The sequence below is a fragment of the Hippopotamus amphibius genome, chromosome 8, assembly GCF_030028045.1.
Source record: "Hippopotamus amphibius kiboko isolate mHipAmp2 chromosome 8, mHipAmp2.hap2, whole genome shotgun sequence".
Lineage (NCBI taxonomy): Eukaryota > Metazoa > Chordata > Mammalia > Artiodactyla > Hippopotamidae > Hippopotamus > Hippopotamus amphibius.
Genome location: NC_080193.1, coordinates 135,387,737 through 135,406,258, shown reverse-complemented (window position 1 = coordinate 135,406,258; position 18,522 = coordinate 135,387,737). Strand labels below are relative to the sequence as shown.

Genomic DNA, 18,522 nt, shown 5'->3' with positions numbered 1-18,522 from the left:
CACCTACTTTCGAGATCTTCCATATGTGCCTGAAGAGTTCTTGCAAGGTTAATAAACTAGAAACAATGCAGAAAGAAATACAGTAGTTTAAATGTAGCAAATGGATCTAAAGAGAGAATCAGTATAAGAGATTCATTTCTACTTAAAAGTCAAACATAATTTTAAGCCTTTAAGGGGTCTTTCTCCCCCCACATCAAAAATTACAAGCTTAAGGATATGATTTTTTAAATGTCTTATATAATTATTAGCTATGTAGAAATTATGTATTAATCATGTAGGAACTGGGAGCAGAAACAATATAATAACCTTATTCAATGAATACCGTTGTCTTCTTGCATAAATATACTTCCAAAAACTATGGAGAAAAAAACTTAAACCTTTGCAGTTTGGACCCAAATGAATTTTAGTGGTCAATTAAAAATAAACCTGCATTTTCCTGCCTAGAAGTATTACATTTGATTCTTTACTTAAAAAAAAAAAATCATAAAATGACTTCCACTTTAATTTTAACTTGTATATACCTTTTACAAAGGCATGAATTCAAACGACCTTATTATATACTTTATGTGGTTCATTCATTCTGAAGAGATAGAGTGCCTTTTTAAAAATCAAGAGATCTTTGCTCAAATTCTGAAAGCTCTTGATAGTTCATCTCTTTTCTATGAATGATAATAATCTGCCAATTGATTCACAGGAATAACGTTTACCAGATTACAGAGAAATGTTCTACCCATATACACTGAATTAGGTATCTGATAATTTTCAAAACATAATAGAAACATTATACCTCAACATAAACTCTACTCAATTTTTATCACCAAAGAGAACATTTATATAAAGAATAGTTTCAAGGACATGTTTATGAACACATTACAAGATATCAGGTGTGCAGAATGCTACTGTAATGAGATGTAGACTCTAGTCCCTGCTACATAAAATGGGCAAGGCAGTAGAGTATAAATTTCCATAACAGTACCATTTAATTAAAAACACCTAACAAACAGCTAGCTTAAGTGTTAAATTAAGGGAACAGTGTATAGAGTAAATACCAAATAGTGCAAATCTAAAGTAGCTTGAAATATGGATGCTTAAAAACTACTACACTGGTAGTCTTTTACAGCACAGTAACAAATAAAGTGAAGTTAATTTCCCATACTCTTTCAGCTTTTTGGGTTGAATTTCAGGTTTCTAAGTTATAATACTGAGTCTTGTTTTGGTTTTTTAATTAAAAAGAACATTTTCCTTAGTACTTCCAATTCTATCCCTGTTTCTCACTGAAATATATTCCAATTACCTTCAAGAGTTAGAAAATTATTTCTTTTTCTAAAACAGCTTTATGAGAAAATTAGGCTGCTTGATACAGAAGGAAGACAGCAATTTCTATTAAATCTATATAGTATCTTTATTTTTAGGAAAGATTTTAATATAAGAACTCCCCAAAGGAAATCGAATGTGAACATATAAAACAATCTGCTTTCCAAAGCAAACATCTGTTGACTCACATCCTCCCTCTGCCCCTGCTCCAAGGTTACTTACTCGGACTCGTGTGCTTGGTTCATTCGTATTTCCCATCATATCAGAAAAGCTTTGTTCGCACAAGTGCAATAACACAACTAGGTAGAGACCAGAGCTGATAAACTCATATTCAGCCTTCAACAGGGAAGCAAACGAGAGAAAAAGAATACGGAGAATGAAAAATTAATAGACAGGAGATTGACATTCCAGTTCTTAGTAAGAGATATTATTTAGCACCACCTATTAAACTAAGAAATAAAAAGCCACCCTCCATAATTTCATAATTTTACTAATGCTATAAGGAGTACAAACAGGTGTATGAATATCCTCTTTATTTTCGTATAGTCTTCTTTTATGTAATGATTTATATAAAAGTGGGACTTTTAAGTAGTTTGATGGTAGAATGAATGCTCTGGTTCTATAAAATGCCTAACAGATTTTACTAATACAAATGGCTATAAATGTTTACTTAAAAATTACCATTTCATCTATAGCTAAATCAGTAAGTTATGCAATTAAAACCTATTCAAATGGGTCAAGTGTTTCTTACATAATTAACTTTAAGGCAACAGTAAATATAAAAATGAACTAATAAAGGTAATAGAGTAACTGTTCCTCGTATTATTCACATAGAAATTTATAGCAGATAAAAACTGTCCTTTGGTTCAAAATTGTTTTGAAGCTAAGAATATAAGTCATGAATACAATGTTATTAAAAATCTAACCTATCTTGTAATTTTTATACAGTGAACTATCTGTAAGCTATACCATTTTTAGCAATTAACTCATCTGAAGTTAAGAACTATATGTTCTTAGTACCAACTTCAGCAAGAAACTTTATCAGATTTCACAGAGCATTCAAGAAATTTGAAATTGATTTACTAAAACTTTCTTTAAATCTCCATTTACTTTTCTTATTTTTAACTTAAAAAGAAATTTAATGTCCAGAAATCTTTTTTTAATTTTAATGTTTATCACCTTGAAAAAAATGAAGCCACTGGATAATGAGGAAATAAACTGTATTAAACTACTCATTTAAAATGAGAGTAGTTCTTGGGCCCCCAGAATCCAAGATTCACACAGAACCAAGAAGTTAAAGCCAGGAAGCTTAATCAAGACTGTCACTGTCCTTACAATGACTCCACCTAATATTTCCTCACACTTGTAAATTATTTAAGATTGTGGGTCATTAAAATCCTTGGAGAACCACGAAAACATTCCTGACTGAACTGAAATGCCAAAGTACTACCTTTAAGAGACATGATGGAGCACCTAGAGAAGGATGAATGGCAGGAGAGAACCATCCTTTGAAACCTACTCTCATTTTGAGAAGACAAAAAAAAAAAAAAGATTTTCTTTCCATCATTCTACTTTTACAAACTCTTTCCCCTGTTCTTTAAAATACCAATGCTCAGCTGTCTACAGAGACTCCATGGGGACTTAAAAGACACTTCCTTGCTGAAAACGATATTCTCTTTAGACAACTGGCTCATTAAAGAATAAAATAATAATCAGTATAAACAGCACCTGTGCTACATCAACTGCCTATTTTTTCACTAATTAAATCAGTGATTCTTAACTTGGATCTAAGTAATCAGCTTCAAAGGATCTGGGAATCCCCTAAATCATATACAAATTTGGTGTCCAAAAAAGATCATGTTGCTTGATTCCATTTATATGAAATATCCAGAGTAGATAAATCCATAGAGACAAGAAGGCAGATTGGTGGTTGCCGAGGGAAGGGGGGGGTGGACAGAGAGCAAATGGTTAATGTCTATAGGATTTTCTTTTGGAGAGATGAAAATGCCTTGGAAGTAGATAGTGGTGGTGGCTGTACAATGTCACAAATATACCAAATTGTTCATTTAAAAATGATTTTTATGTTTATGTGAACTTTATTTCACCTCAATCAAAAAAAGGGGTGTGTCCACCACTCCTTAATTTAAGAAGTGTTTTTCAAGCATTCATGAATTCTCCCACCATTGTATCTCTTTCTATAACAAATATGCTAAGCACACTCGGATAGTATGGCTCTTGAGTCATCCTTGTAATCTCCTTTAACATCCCTCCCCCGCCGCCCAAGAACTTTCCTTTAGGAAGGAAAAAAGGGGGAAATATTGAATTCATTCTAACTATCTAAGCATCTCAAAATTTTTCTTAAATTTAAAGCTTCAAGAAACAAAAATTAGTGACCAAATCAATTATTAGGAGAGTAGTTATGAATATATACCAAAAAATCTGAGAAATGAGAAAATATTCGAAAAAATTTTCAGTAAGAGCAGAGATTACAGTGACACAGATATTAAGAGGTTTATAAACAATATGAACTTGGAATAAAAGATTTCATAAGATCAGTTGTTCAACATAAAATTGGAGGCAGGAATGAGGAGAGTGGAGGGAACCAGGATAGTAGAAGAACATGGGGGTAGACAGGCACATTAAAAAACTATTCCTAACATTAAAAAGAAAGAAAGAAAGGATGGTAGATCCAGGGCTTGGTGTTTCATTCATGTTCCAGGACTCAGAGGCATTCATAACTGAGGCAGCTCTGGGGAAATAAGATTACCATGCCTATTTGGGGACCACCTTCCTAAGCCTTTATTTTCAAGTTTATTTAGGAACCATATAATAAATTTTACCTTAATAACTTAAAACCCGTGACTTGATTTTCTGTCTTTCACTTTCAGAAAGTTATAGGAAAATAAAGAAAAATTGTACAATTATACCTAATGCAGTAAAAGAAAATTATGTTATTATTATTTAAACGCAGGTTTTCTGACCATGATTTAACCTTTTCTTCAAGAGTTGTCCTTTAAGCATAGAATAGACACTTACCAAATTAGGCAAAATATACTAACTTGTTCATTTGCATGAGCTCTATGTAGTTCATGAATATCAAAATCCTCCAGGTTAAGCTGCAACTTCTCTTTACAGAGTTCACAGGTGGTTACAGCCTCCAGCGAAGAACCTGGTAAAAAAAAATTACAAGTAAAGCTTAATTTTGCTATGTCTCCACAAAACATTTTTCCTTGTAGGTTTTAAGCTTAGAATATAGAAAAGTGAAAGGAAAGAAGGGAGGGAGGAAGATGTAGCAGGAAGATTGTGCTACGACCATAAACCAGTACTGTCTCCTAAAATAGCAATCAGTAACACTTGATGTGCATGTCAAGCCCTACTCTGTGGTACCTAAGCCTCCACCGATTATTTGTGTTTTGTTTTTCCTCCCACATACTCATACATTTTGATGTGGGAAGCTGACAATGGAATGTCATCTGTACTTCCTCCTTCCTCCTCAAGTACTCAGGGCAAGATGCCATGAAAATACAGTACCTAAAACAACTAGTTACATATACTCAGGCCAGTATCTTTGATGTGACAACTAAGACTTTCTGTGGTCTAAGGAATGTGTCTTCCCCACAGGATAGGAGGGAAAAAAAGGGATCCACCTTTGTTCAGATAAAAAGTTCCCCTCGGCCATAAAAAGAATGAAGTCCTCAGATGTCCCTGGTGGCACAGTGGTTAAGAATCTGCCTGCCAACGCAGGGGACATAGGTTTGATCCCTGGTCTGGGAAGATCCCATATGCTATGGAGCAAGTAAGCTCACGAGCCACAACTACTGAGCCTGTGTGATGCAACTACTGAAGCCCATGCATCCAGAGCTCTTACTCTGGAGCAAGAGAAGCCACCGCAATGAGAAGCCCGTGCACCACAACCAGAGTAGCCCCCGCCAGCTGCAACTAGAGAAAGCCCGAGTGCAGCAATGAAGACCCAACGCAGCCAAAAAATTAATTAAATAAAAAAAATCAAGAGCTCATAAAACTAAACTAAATTAAATAACACTAATTCTAAGAGTTTTACGAGCTCTTGATTTTATTTATTTAATAACAATTCTTTAAATAATAAAAATTTAGCATGAAATCCAAGATAGCAGTAGTAACTTGCATGCATTTTCTAGAAAATAGCTGAAAGGAAAATGAGTGAGTGCTATTTTGAGGTAGTAACATGTCTATCATCGTCCCAAAATGAGCTGCAGTCAAATTACAAATTTGGAGTATAGGAATAATACTGAGTCATTTTTTAGGAGTTTAGCATGCTTGAAAATGTTGAAATTAAAATGCATCTGGAATATTTTCTTAATTTTTAAAAATTAATATTATATCACTGAAATAAACTAGATTCAGCATAAGTCCATAGTATCATGACCTGATGGAGAATATGAGAATGTGAAACTTGAGAAGGCTTTCTCTTATCAGACATTTATTCTCTGATTCAGAAGAAGCGTGATGATCCTAAAATATTTGGATTATCACTTAATACAAAGTCTTTCTCATCTTAGGGCTTCATTTTTCTTGTTTATGGAACAAGTGACCTACAGAAGTTGTTCAAAAAGGCCAAACACAGTTGGGAGGAACCCATAATCTTTAATCCAGGACTCTGTCTTTTATACCCCACCTCACTCAGCAGGCCTTGAGTGCATTTGCCTAAACTTGTACTAGACTTATTCTATTCGCCTTTGAACATCCTGTAGAGTTCTAACAGTCCATATATAGCAGCTGCTTAATAAATGTTTAAACGAATCTCTACCAGAATGAATCATCTATCAGATGAGGTCTTTATGTAAATATGAGAAAGCCTTGCGAAAACAACAGGAAGGTTCAGTTCTTGAGATCTAAACATTCATTTGACCATGAATACTTATTATTACCTTAAAAATCTATTTGAGTACTTACTATGAGGCCAATACTGTGAGAAACTATCATAAACATTGTTGCATTTGACCTTAACAACAAGCTATTACTCAATTTTACTCATGATGGAACTGAGGTCCAACCCCAGACCTACTTAAGAATGTTTGGGGATGGATCTGAGGCATCTATGTTCTTAGAAACTCCAATGGGTAATTTTGATCAGCAACCAGGATTGAGAACCAATATTAAGAGACTTACGCAAAATCCTATAGTTAAGTGTTGAAGTATTATTCCAACCTAAGCATGTCTAACTCCAAAAATCCAATGTTCTTAAACAATATATTATATTACCTGTTTTCCTGCCTACACATAACAATCCAATTGCAAACAGAAGATGAGTCAAGGTGTTTTTCATTTGGGTAACAGCTAACATTTCTGGGCCCTTGCTAAGTGTCAAGAACCATGCTGAGCACTCAATCTCAATAACACCCGAGGGCGGTGACTATGAGGCTGTCATAATACCATACAGCCAAGAAGAGGCTGCTACAGGTAAGACGGCCCATCCCACAGGTCTGGGATCAGGTTAGTTTAGAAGAAAAGATAACCCCCTACCAAGGAGGCCTTTGCTACCCTGATGCAGGAAAAAAGTTTCCCACTAGCCTCACAATCTGCAGTTTGAACAGGTTACTCAAACTCCTCCAACAGATTATTAACACTAAAATTAATACCATCATAACTCACAACCTATTTGCCTATGTCACTCAGCTTTCATCATCAGACTATCATTTTCACACAATTATGTATATTTATTACTCTGATCTAATTTCCCATCCTACTAGTCACATTCTCACCCTACTAGTCACATTTCACTAGGTCCTCCGTACTCATGGTCTAATACAAGTAAACTCCTACCAATCTGCTTTCTGAATTATCTCAACTTCAAGCCTGAACCACAGTGCTTCACAGACTGATACATACTCTTCTGCAGCCATTTTCCCACAACAGTTTGTACCTCAGGACCAAGAAATAGGGATAAATGCCCCCTAACACATACTGCTGTTTTGAAACTCTAAGCCCCTCCTTAATGACTTTAGCACCTATCTTCTTTACCCAACTTATTTCTTGGCTATTTCAACATCCACATAGACCACATTGGATTCTGACTTCCTCAACATCGTTGCTCCCATAATTACCCTCCCCCACTTCAGCCACCCACTTTACAATCATACCCTTGATCCTGTCATTGCAGTTCACTGCACTACTCCTAAAATCTGAATTTTAAGCATCCTCTCCTGTGTACCTACAATTTTTCATCATTCTAGCTCACCTACTCTGGCAATTCTCTTCAATATCAACGAGATTCAAAGACACTGACTCTACCACTTCTCACTATCCACTTCTTAATGTCCTGACTCCCTTCCTTATTTTGTCTAATTTCTAGGCTCACCACAACTACAACTTTACAAACACTCTTAACGCCCTTCAACATATTTGCCTGGCAAAGGTCCCAACCCCACTGAACTCAAATCCTTGTCTGTATCCAAGCATCTGAAAACTGCTTCTAAAAAAATGTACATGCATCCCAATCCCACTTTTAAATCATATTTATGGCCACAGATTTTTATGGACACTAGTACTTCCTGAAAACCATGAAAGCATTTTAGAATGTTATTTTCCCCACACATGAAAATCTCTTAACTCATCCCCTCATCAGCTAAAGACTCTTACTAAGAAAACAGAAGCAATTATATAGGGAATCAAGCACCTTCTCACCAAAGCAACAAAGTGATCAATAATCCACATCTATACTAGCTTTCTAGAGACAAAGTACCCTTTTTCCTATTAAAGGCTAACTACTCATCTTGTGCTCTGGATCCCATCTTTCCCTTCTCCCGTCTTAATCCCAACCCCCCACACTGTATCTCTTGTTAAAATAAAAACATGCCCTCAGATTTTCTACCCTGAAACAAAAACAAAACAAAAACATGTACCATGACCCCATATAATCCTCCAATTCCTACACTGTATCTCCTATCTCCTTGACAGTAAAAAGCTTATTATAAGAAGGGGTCTATGTTGTTGCTTCCCCTGTCTTAGCCCAATTTAATCATTCAATGATACCCCCCCACCCCCCCCACCGAAGTCACCAAGGACATCCATGCTACCAAATCTAGCTGTCATTTCTTTGTTCTTATCTCTTTATTCTGACTTCTTTGCAGTACCTGACAGGGTTGATTACACCCTCTTAAAACACTTTCTTCTTTTGGCTTGCACAACAATACATTTTCTCAGTTTTCTTTGTACCAGACTGAGGCTGCTCCTCAAATCTCTTCCTCTGTTCCCACTAAACCTCTCGTGTCTCAGGGCTCTGTGCTGGGCTCATTTTTTTGATATATGCTCTTGCTCTAGTGACCTTACTTAATCTCAAAGCTTAAAACATTATGTGCTTATGATTCCTGACACTGTAACTTTCAGTGCTAAATCCCCTGAAACATCACGCTTATCTTGCTAACTGCCCAGTGACATTTCCATATGGTTATCTAATAAACAGTTCCTATATAATATTTCCAAAACAAATCTTGGTTTCCTCTCCCAAATTTATTCTGTTCTTAGTCTTCTTTATTTCAGTAAATGGCCTCACCATTTACTTAGTTGCTCAAGGCAAAAATATGAGCTTCTCTAATTGTTCTTTCTCCTTCACTCCACCACATCCAATCCATTGGCAAGTCTTATAGAATCTACCTCCAAAACATATCAGAATCCATCCATTTCCACCACCACCATCACCACCTCATAAGATAGATTCCTGGTTGGTCACCACAATAGATTCCTGGTTGACCTCCCTGCTTCTACTCTTGTCCCACTAAAATCCACTCTTCACAGAGCAGCCAAAATATAAATAAGATCATTTCACTCCCTTGACCTTCGATGGCTTCCCATAACACTTAGATAAAAATCTAAGCTTCTGACATTAGCCTTCAAAGTCCTAAACTGAGCTAGCCTCAGCTAACCTCTCCTCTCAACTTATTACCCTTCTCCTTTCCCACTAATTATATACTTCAGCCACAACTTCCACCTTAAAGTCTCTGCACTAGTTGTCCCAGGTGTTAGAATGCTCTTCCTCGCATACTAGAATAGCTAGCTCCTCTTCATTCAAGTTTAAACGTCCTCACCTCAACAAGGCATTCCTTTAACACACAATACCACCACCATGACAGCAAGTGACTTGTCTGTCTTATTCTCTATATCCCACATCTAGAATGATGCCTGGCTCCCTAACAGGAACTTAATAAACAGTAACTCCCTACAGTAATCTTATTGCTGTGTAACAACATTAAAGACAATCTTTCTCAAGGACAGCTGGTAAATAGTAAGAATATTTCTTTGATTCAAAAGCATCTTACGTGATATAAGGGTGACCAAGAATAACAAATTAGTTGTACTATACATGTATGGAAGTAAATAGATTGTTCAGTAAATGAAATATAAGAAACTACTATACTTTTGATAAGAGTATAAATTTGAGAATCAATAAATTATTATCAGATCTGTTAACTAAAATGCATACATACGTGCATCTCTTGGAAAATCTGTGAAAACAAAACACACAAAAGGGTAAATCTTACCAGAGTTAATTTTGGCCTGTAACCATTTTTTCATACACTCTTGGTGGACATACTGCAAACTTCCTGTGCACTTGCACGGCTCTATCAGCAAATTAGAGGATGATGCAGCTGCCATCTGACAAATTCTACATAAATCACCTTCTTCTTCTTCAGAGTCCTCTAAAAGGAGGCTGGAAAAGAAGGTACATTTCCTAAATACAGCTATCAAAACTCAACCTGGTTGGTCATTTCCAGTCATACATAATCCCAAACAATATCATGGTCTCTCTGGGCAGAAAAAAAGGCAAACAACAATAACAAACAGGAACTACTAAGAAAAACCATTTCAATACAAATAAAAATTATAATAAATATTTTAAAGGTAAATGAAGTAGGCTATCCTATTACTTATCTTCAAACTATTTAAGTAATTTTGTCTTTGGTACCACAGTTTAAGTTCTGTATTTTTCACAATCAATTTATAAGTTTTGCTATGATTTTAATTTCTGCAGTATCAGACTACTTCAATTCCAGTAATATAATGTACTTATATACCCGTCACTTTTGACCCCCCAAAACTTTTAAGACAACTTTGATGAACAAAAGATATTAACTTGTGATTTTTCAATTTACATGTTAGAAGAACCACATATTTAAACTGATAAGCTTGTTGTATTAAATCATGATAAAAAACCCAAAAGAATAGATTTTTAACTTCTTCATTTTCCCCAACCTCAGCAATGTTATTAAATCATCCTGATTTCTACATAGGTAGGCTTTTAAAGTGTGAAGCAGTTTCCATTAACCTATGTCCATTATTTCACAGGCCAACACTGTACTGTTTAATTTAAAGGCAGAATGATTACTGTAAAACAACCTTTTTGGTTAAAATCCTTATTGCTTTAGTCCATTGCTGACATGAAAAAGGTACTCAGTAAGTTGATGATACAGAATGCTAAACTGTTACTGAAATACAACCTGGATTATATGGGTTCCAAATGAGTTTAGCAAAAGATGTACGCAAAGAGGAACAGATGTACTTTTGGGTGACTTTCATGCCTAGGCTTAACCGGAGATACAACCTCAAGCATTAATGTTTATGCTTTACCTTTAGATGTAACTTTCTTTGGTTGACAGTTTTTACTTTGGGATATTCAATTTTTTTTTACACTTTTATTCATTTAATTGTGAAGTATTTTATAATTCCCATCTATAAGCAAAATATGTAATAAAGGAACACACGCATATGAACTCTATGTCAAAACAACCAACAAATGCTGCTTTTTAAACTATCTAACCAGGCAAGGTGGTGCTGGCTTAATTGGTTTCTCTTTAGAAATCACTACATTAATGTTCTGCCCTACTTATACTACTGCACTCAAATTAATCTAACTTTAAGCACAAGAAATACAATAGTTACTATATAACTCAGCAGACAGCTTGCAATTAGAGGGAGCTCTTGTAATAACATTAAAGCTAACACTATCAGGGCAGAGTAAATCTTTCTCCAAGAAAGAAAAAATAGCAAATTTTAAAAGAAGAGAATAATCACATGGTATAATTTGCCCTATATAAGGAAAACTGGGAATATATCGGTCAATGTTCAATATCTCAGAAAGCACGCGAAGCTCCCGTTATTCCACAGAGCAAGATTTGAATGTATTTCTTCTTAAAGACCAAAAAAACCTAAAATGATAGTAACAACTATGCTCCCCCACAATTCCATTACATGGGGCCTTTACAAACAAAGAAAAAACAAAGCCACCCAACAACCTTAGCTTTACATCTTTTCTTCTCACAAGTATATTTTATGTATACTATCCTATCCCATTTTACCATAAAAGTAATTTTAACAGATGGAAAAACTAAGTAACTATACTAATATGACAAAACAATTAAGTTGGAGTGAAAATCTCTGATCTTTCATCTTTTCCCAAAGATTTTTAAGCAACCTAAACTCTACAAAGGATTTCACATGAATAAAAAGATTCTAAGTCCTGAATTTAAACTGATATTTCTGTCAAATACTTGCAATATATAAAGAATATTCAGTATACATTTGGACTTCAAAAAATTTAAAAATTTGTGTAAATGATTTTACCTCATTCTAAAAAAGATTTGAAGTGACAAATACAAATAAATGTTAAATGAATGATCTGATTAAAGGCTGAAACATTGCCTTGATAATCCATGACCACTTGGGCTGCCTTACCAATTCCATTTAGCATTAGTCTACCTAGAAACAAGGTAAGAGATTAAGATTTTTGTCTTTGTATGTATCTGTATGCAAAGCTGGTTAAAAACAACCTTTAGCTTATTTCCCAATGCAAACTACACTCCCAGTGCCTATCTCCAGTATTAATTCTCATTCACTGTATCTCTGAGTGAGACCCTAACATCTTACTGGATGTAAATTTTAAGGGAAGAAATTTCAGACATCACTCTTAGGAGAAACCATTTTAGAAACAAATAGTTCTTTCTCTAATCTGTTTTTTACATGCTTAAGACAGGTATTCAAACTTACCTCTCTTTTATTTTCTGCAGTCTTTCCGGGTCTCTTGAAGGTACACTTTTAGTTTTATCATTCTTCCCATCAGATGAACTCCAACCTGAAGGAATAATATCTACAGTGATCATAACATTGTCAGTCAAATTATTTCCAAGTGCTGGGGGCACCGCAAATCGGAATAAGGAACCAGGAAGGATCCCTGTTATTCCTGTACTTCGTCCACTGTGGGCCGAATCTGATGTGGAGCCACCTGCAGCAGCACTGCTCGGTGCTGCAGATGCTTGTGGTCTGTTGGCAGTAGCCCCAAGGGGATCACTCTGTGCTTCAAGGTGAACCACTTCATTTGATTCTCTTCTAAAAATATGATGAGATCTAGATGGTATATCAGAGGTAGATATCCTTGAAGATTCATCTCGTCCCTCTCGTCTCCTTCTAGAGAACAAAGGTGTGCATCTATTTCTAAGTGAGGAAGATAACCATGGTCCTGTATTTCTACCCTCAGATTCTTGGTTAAAATTTTGGGAATCTGGCTCAGAGCTGTGATTTTGGCTAAGAGATGACAAACCCCATCTACGCCGAAGAAATCGAAATCCCTGAGAAGCTTCTGATGCTCTACTATCAGGAACATCAGAAGCTGATGCTGCATTACTACGAGACTGTGACGCTGTCAAGATTCTTGGAGAAATGTAAGAATTTTCAGAACTCAATGACCTTGTATTCAAGGAATCTTGACTAGACCTTCGTGAAAAGAAAGTAGATGACATACTAGAAGCTATACGTGATAGCAATCTCCTTGTTGTACGTCTACCTTCGTTGTCAGAAGATTCTTGAAATGATCTTTGAGATGAGCTAATCCTATCTGAACTGCCTACAGTTGAGGTTTCTCTTCTATTTGAAATATAAGAAAATCCAGGCTGTGTACTGCTTTGGGGAGATTCTAATTCTCTTGGAGAAAAATCTGATCTTAAAGAATTTCTACCAGAGTCCCTAGAACATGGTATGGTCTGTTCAGAAGGCATTTGGTGGTTTGCAGATGATGTATTCAATTGTAAAGTGCTCAATGAGTTCTCTTTTGGTCTTGCTCCTTGTGAATATGAGGAAGGAACTCTGTCTTGAACATCTATTTTTGAAAGAAAGGAAAGATAACCAATTACATGAATAATTTGTTCATTAAGTTTGTGTCTACTAACCACTAATTACTGCCAAAATTAAACACTGGATTCAAACTGAATACTGGCATATTATAACTACACAGCTTAACTATTATTACAGAAAAAAATAAACACATGTATCTATCTTTCTATACCTTCGGTAAAATCCAGTACTGCTGTATAAAATCTACATTATGAATTAAAAAAAAAAAGTATTGTAGCTTAGAACAGGCAAACATCAATCTACCAACTTGATGAAGGTAAAACAGTTGAATTTATTACTCAGAAATTGATATGGTAGAAGAATATCTAACATATTAAATGGATAAAGAATTTTAAATGGACCAAAAAATTCAATGAAAATGACTCATAATAGTAAAAGCAAAATAATCAAAGGGAAATGGTGTTCTGGAGATTTTTCTTAGTCTGCATTAAGTACAAAAGTTATTTCATGTAAATAGTATCACCCTTGTAATTTTCTGGCAAACCATGCTACCATGCTAACACGCTAACACTTCAAAATTTCTCCAGTCTTTTACTTCCTCAAGTTAACAGCAGTGATTTTTTTCCCTGGTTGCTCATTAGACATACCTATGCTTTTTTTTTTTTTTTTAATTACTGGCTGGGTTACTCTGAGTCAGAATAGAGCCATGGCATCTGCAATTTTAACAGTACACTACTAATGGTTCTAATCTTCAAATGGAATGAGAAATACCATACATTCCTTAATAAAGACTATTCATCCATACATCTAGTATTAAGGGCTAGATTGCTAATGTGCTAATACATGGTGTCTCATGAAAGGATAAACTGTTAGGGACTAAGTCTATTCTATTCTGTACATTTATACCCTCCAAACCTAGAAGCTACTGACACTGTCTATTAAAGTTCCTCCATCCAAAGCCAAGCAAATGAAAAGATGCTTTCATCTGTCTTAAATAAAGCAATGGCTTGCCCTAATAAGATTAAACCTTTAAACAGAAATGTGTTTTCTTCTTTGCAAATCAAATTCCACTTTCATCTGCTATATTAGTCAACTTCAATTAGCACCTTTTATCTTCAGTTGTTTAGTATTACAGTTCTATGGAATTTATTTTTTTAAGGTGGCTCTGTTGCGCAATGGATAGTGCATTGGACTTGTATTTTTTTAAAGTTTAGGCTTACATACACTGACAAACAGTATGGGTCTTTATTTCAACTAAATGAAAATAAAGACAAATTCATGTTAAATTAAACGAATTCTAAATTATGTCAAAATCATTTCAAGTTTTAGTTAATTCATAAGGCAATTTATATTGTAGTATATAAGAATTATCAAGTATATGTAAACCATATATATTCTTAAGAGTGAAAAAATTTTAAGCAGACAGAATCTGGATACTCATGTATACCTAAATATTTTAAATTGTTTACATTTTTTAAAGTAAATAAGGTACTAGAAAATATATCAAGCTATCCTATATTCTAAATTTTCATAAGTCACTTCATTTATTCCTTTGTACTGTGATTTTAAAGATGCACACAAAGAGGAAAATGTAACATTATTAGATAAATTATGCATAACAGTATAGTTTATACATACATGATGAAGTTGTGAAATCACCACTTCTGTGACTATAATCCATAAGATTACTAATGGAGGAATCTGCTCTCCTCTCTCTCATTAAGTCAGTTCCAAATGATCCAAGTACCACTGATGAAGATCTGGGAGCTTGACTATGCCTCCAAGAAGAATCTTAAAATAAATGAAGTTTTAATTCAGAGAAAACTTGCAAGGTTTCTGATGGCAACAAATCTTTAGTATTACACAGAGAGGTAATTACAGTTTATTATAGGAATCTCCAGTTATATAGATGAAATCAAAAGCAAAATTCAGCAAAACATAAATTATTCACTAATGAACTAATCACTTATAAAATTATGTCCTACTCAAACACATTCTTTTCTAATACTAATATCTATCCCCATCTAGGATGCCAATGTCTCAATCACTCTCTAGAACACCTGATCACAATATAAACATGATGTAAAATGATTACAGAACAAAAATATAAAGCTTGACAAAGATGCAGAATTTCATGAGAAGTTGATGAAAGTGTTATTGGAGAACAGCCAAAATCAAAATCAAAGGCTTCTTGAAAGAAGTTGTATCATAAATTATAATACTATTTTGTCAGAACTATTATTGCTGCCATACTTGGTTCCTTCTTATGCTAAGAATATATCGTTGCAATTATAATCTAAATTTTGTTAGATATGATTTCATTTAAAAAAAATTAAAAATTAAGTCTCAAAACTTGCCCCCCTCACCATTTACCTTGAAATTCTGGGTCTTCCGCTCCTACTCTTAATAGCCTTAATAACTTCCCTTCATTAAGGGAAACGGCCCAGGGTTAATGCTATGCCTTCACAGAGCAGAGGAAAACACAAGTCTTTCTACGCAATGGTATTTGTCTGCAAAGTTAACGCCAGTCTGCTCTTACCCATCACACTACTCTTAATATCCTTCAGACGGGCAGTGTCTTTCCCATGGCGGTCCTACCTTTCAAAATAGAAAAGAATCGCTTACACTAATTCAATTAGTAGTACATATACATTTCAAGAATTTTATTCTCCAACTGTGTCATCGTAAGTTCTATCTTACCTTAAAACTATTTTGGGCATTGGCTAGTGTTTCATTTGAAGAGAGAAGTATAAGTGAGGAGGTACCTCTCAACCAAAGATCTTTTCAATATGTACAACAAATGTGTGCCTTGTGAGTACAAGATACTAAGCATGGAGCTTTATGCATATGTCTTTCATACCAGAGTGGTTAAGTGACTTGTCCAATGCCACAGTTAGAGGATTAGAATCATAGCTTTCTAATTTTTGTATAAAACTTCCACTAGAATACCGCCAACTATTTTTTGTTTAACTAAAGAATTTCTACATTTTCTGAAAATATGTGTTACAGAGCACGTTTATTATTTACAAAAAATATGCTAAGGAAACATTTTTAACATGTATCAGTAAATTTGGCTCTCCTAGTAATTAAAAAATTTACCTCCTATAATAACAGAATACACACAACTTTCACAAATTTTATTACCATACATAATCAGCTAATTAAGTGAAATCTGCTAATATCCTGTTGTGTAAGACATCTGTATCAAATTTAGAACAAAAATCCAAGATGAAGAGTTAATTCCAGTTTTAGCACTAACAAGGTCAGATTTTGGAAACTCCACTCTATTTCTGATCTAGTCTTATGTGCAATCTCCTTGCTTAATATACTACATCTTGGGGAAAGGGCTTTTGTCCAAAATACATATACAGTGACTTATATGCACACAAATTTAATTATTACCTGATACTGCATTTAAACCATGTCCAACACTTCTCCCAGCTGAGGTAGATGTACAGTTTGTACAGGAAAGTTTAGGTCTTTTTGAATCGTGATCCCGTTGTGGGTTCTGCGATCTTGAGCGTGCTCCCTGAGTTATCTCAGACTCACTATACCATGCAGATTGAAATGGCGATGCAGATGCTGATGCTGATGTAGACTGTAAGTTAAAAAAAATGTTTTTAAAGAAACAAAACACTTGCAATTTTTAAATTATTAAATTTAAATATTAAATTTAATCAACAGTGCTCTAATAAATTCCCAAAGACAGTTCATTGCTCAAAAGCACAAATTTTTCTACCATGTAGGTTTTTCACAGTCTTTGTTCCCTTCTACCACTTGTCCCTTTACTTTAGACTGTAACTGTACTCTGTTAGGTAACCAATCTGATTTAGATTATGTCTTCTATGCAACTGAATATAAACACTAGGCTGGGAAACACTAAAGAGTAAAAACTTTATATGTAATCATTTTGTTCTCCTGCTTTAATACTAACCTTTTGAGGAATCCTGTTTCTTCTTCTTAGAGACAGACAAAACACCAAGAAAGGCACTAATAGATAAAGTGACTGTGAATACTCTACTACAAAAATAAGATTTTCGAGTAATAAAAAATATATCTGAATCTTATGCCCATTTTCAGGAATAAAGTCATACCACACACACACACACAGAAAAACAAAAACAAACCCTAATATATGGAATTTCTTCATCAGTGAAGCAAGGAAAAGCTAAAACCATGTATTTTAAAACTCCTAGCTCAAGGTTTTCTCTTTAAACATACAATTATATGTACGACAAAATGAGTAACACAGAAGTTACAATGTACAATCACACACACATACACAAAGAGACCAAGAAGGATGCATTTAGCATATAATCTCTGAATTTTCTGAAGATACTTACCACAAACATAAAAGTAATTTCTAGGGAAAAAAGGAAAAAAGACATCTACAAATGATTTTAACATGTAAGTAGATGGCAAGTAGTTCATTTTATGGAAGAATATTAAAATGAAACAACGTTCTTTAAAGTGTTATATTTCTTGACAAAAGAAAGTTAAAAACAGAAAGTTATCATGGGCCATAAATTCAGTCTATGTTAACTTAATAATCACATGATAAACATAAGAGCCCAAATAATGTGCTCCATCAAATAGTTTGAGTACTATTTAGAGTATTAGATAAATTAATAGTTATAAATAGGTACTATAACAGGAGGTATGTTGAAAGTTTTACAGAAAAGAAAAAACTATGTCTGAGGAAAGCAGGGGAGAATTCATTGAAGGTGATAACTGGAGTTCACTGAGTAGGCAAATGAGGAAGGAGATTATAGATAGATAACACAAAAAGATAAAAAGATGTCTTAACTACTCTGCCATGGTAATTCTTCTAAGGCATCACTACTTACTTGATCTCCTGTTATCTTTCAATTACGAGAAGCATACTGCATGCATTCAGGTAACTGTATTAGTCCATGGTAACTCTACAGAAGAAACTTTGCACATATATGGAAAAGCAGAAGATGCAAAGCTGAAAAAGCAGGAATGGGCAGATCAGGATTTCATCTATCCTTTGCCCAGAGAATATTTTGCTAATTAAATGTAGAACTCCTCAGCTTAGCACAAACTTGGCCTCACAAGCCTTCTGGCACCAAGTTGTCCACAGAAGCC

At 34.6% G+C, this 18,522-nt stretch overlaps 1 protein-coding gene across 1 annotated transcript in view; it reads right to left on the bottom strand.

Moving 5' to 3' along the window:
* The window catches only part of MARCHF7 (membrane associated ring-CH-type finger 7), a 46,999-nt gene that overhangs the window by 4,228 nt on the left and 24,249 nt on the right, over positions 1 to 18,522 (bottom strand). The window contains exons 3-9 of the mRNA XM_057745094.1: positions 16,816 to 17,011; positions 15,052 to 15,204; positions 12,334 to 13,438; positions 9,831 to 10,000; positions 4,374 to 4,483; positions 1,537 to 1,650; positions 8 to 56 (exon numbers count right to left, since the gene is read on the bottom strand). Of these exons, the coding sequence (XP_057601077.1) occupies positions 8 to 56; positions 1,537 to 1,650; positions 4,374 to 4,483; positions 9,831 to 10,000; positions 12,334 to 13,438; positions 15,052 to 15,204; positions 16,816 to 17,011 (1,897 nt within the window). The remainder of the gene's footprint in view (positions 1 to 7; positions 57 to 1,536; positions 1,651 to 4,373; positions 4,484 to 9,830; positions 10,001 to 12,333; positions 13,439 to 15,051; positions 15,205 to 16,815; positions 17,012 to 18,522) is intronic.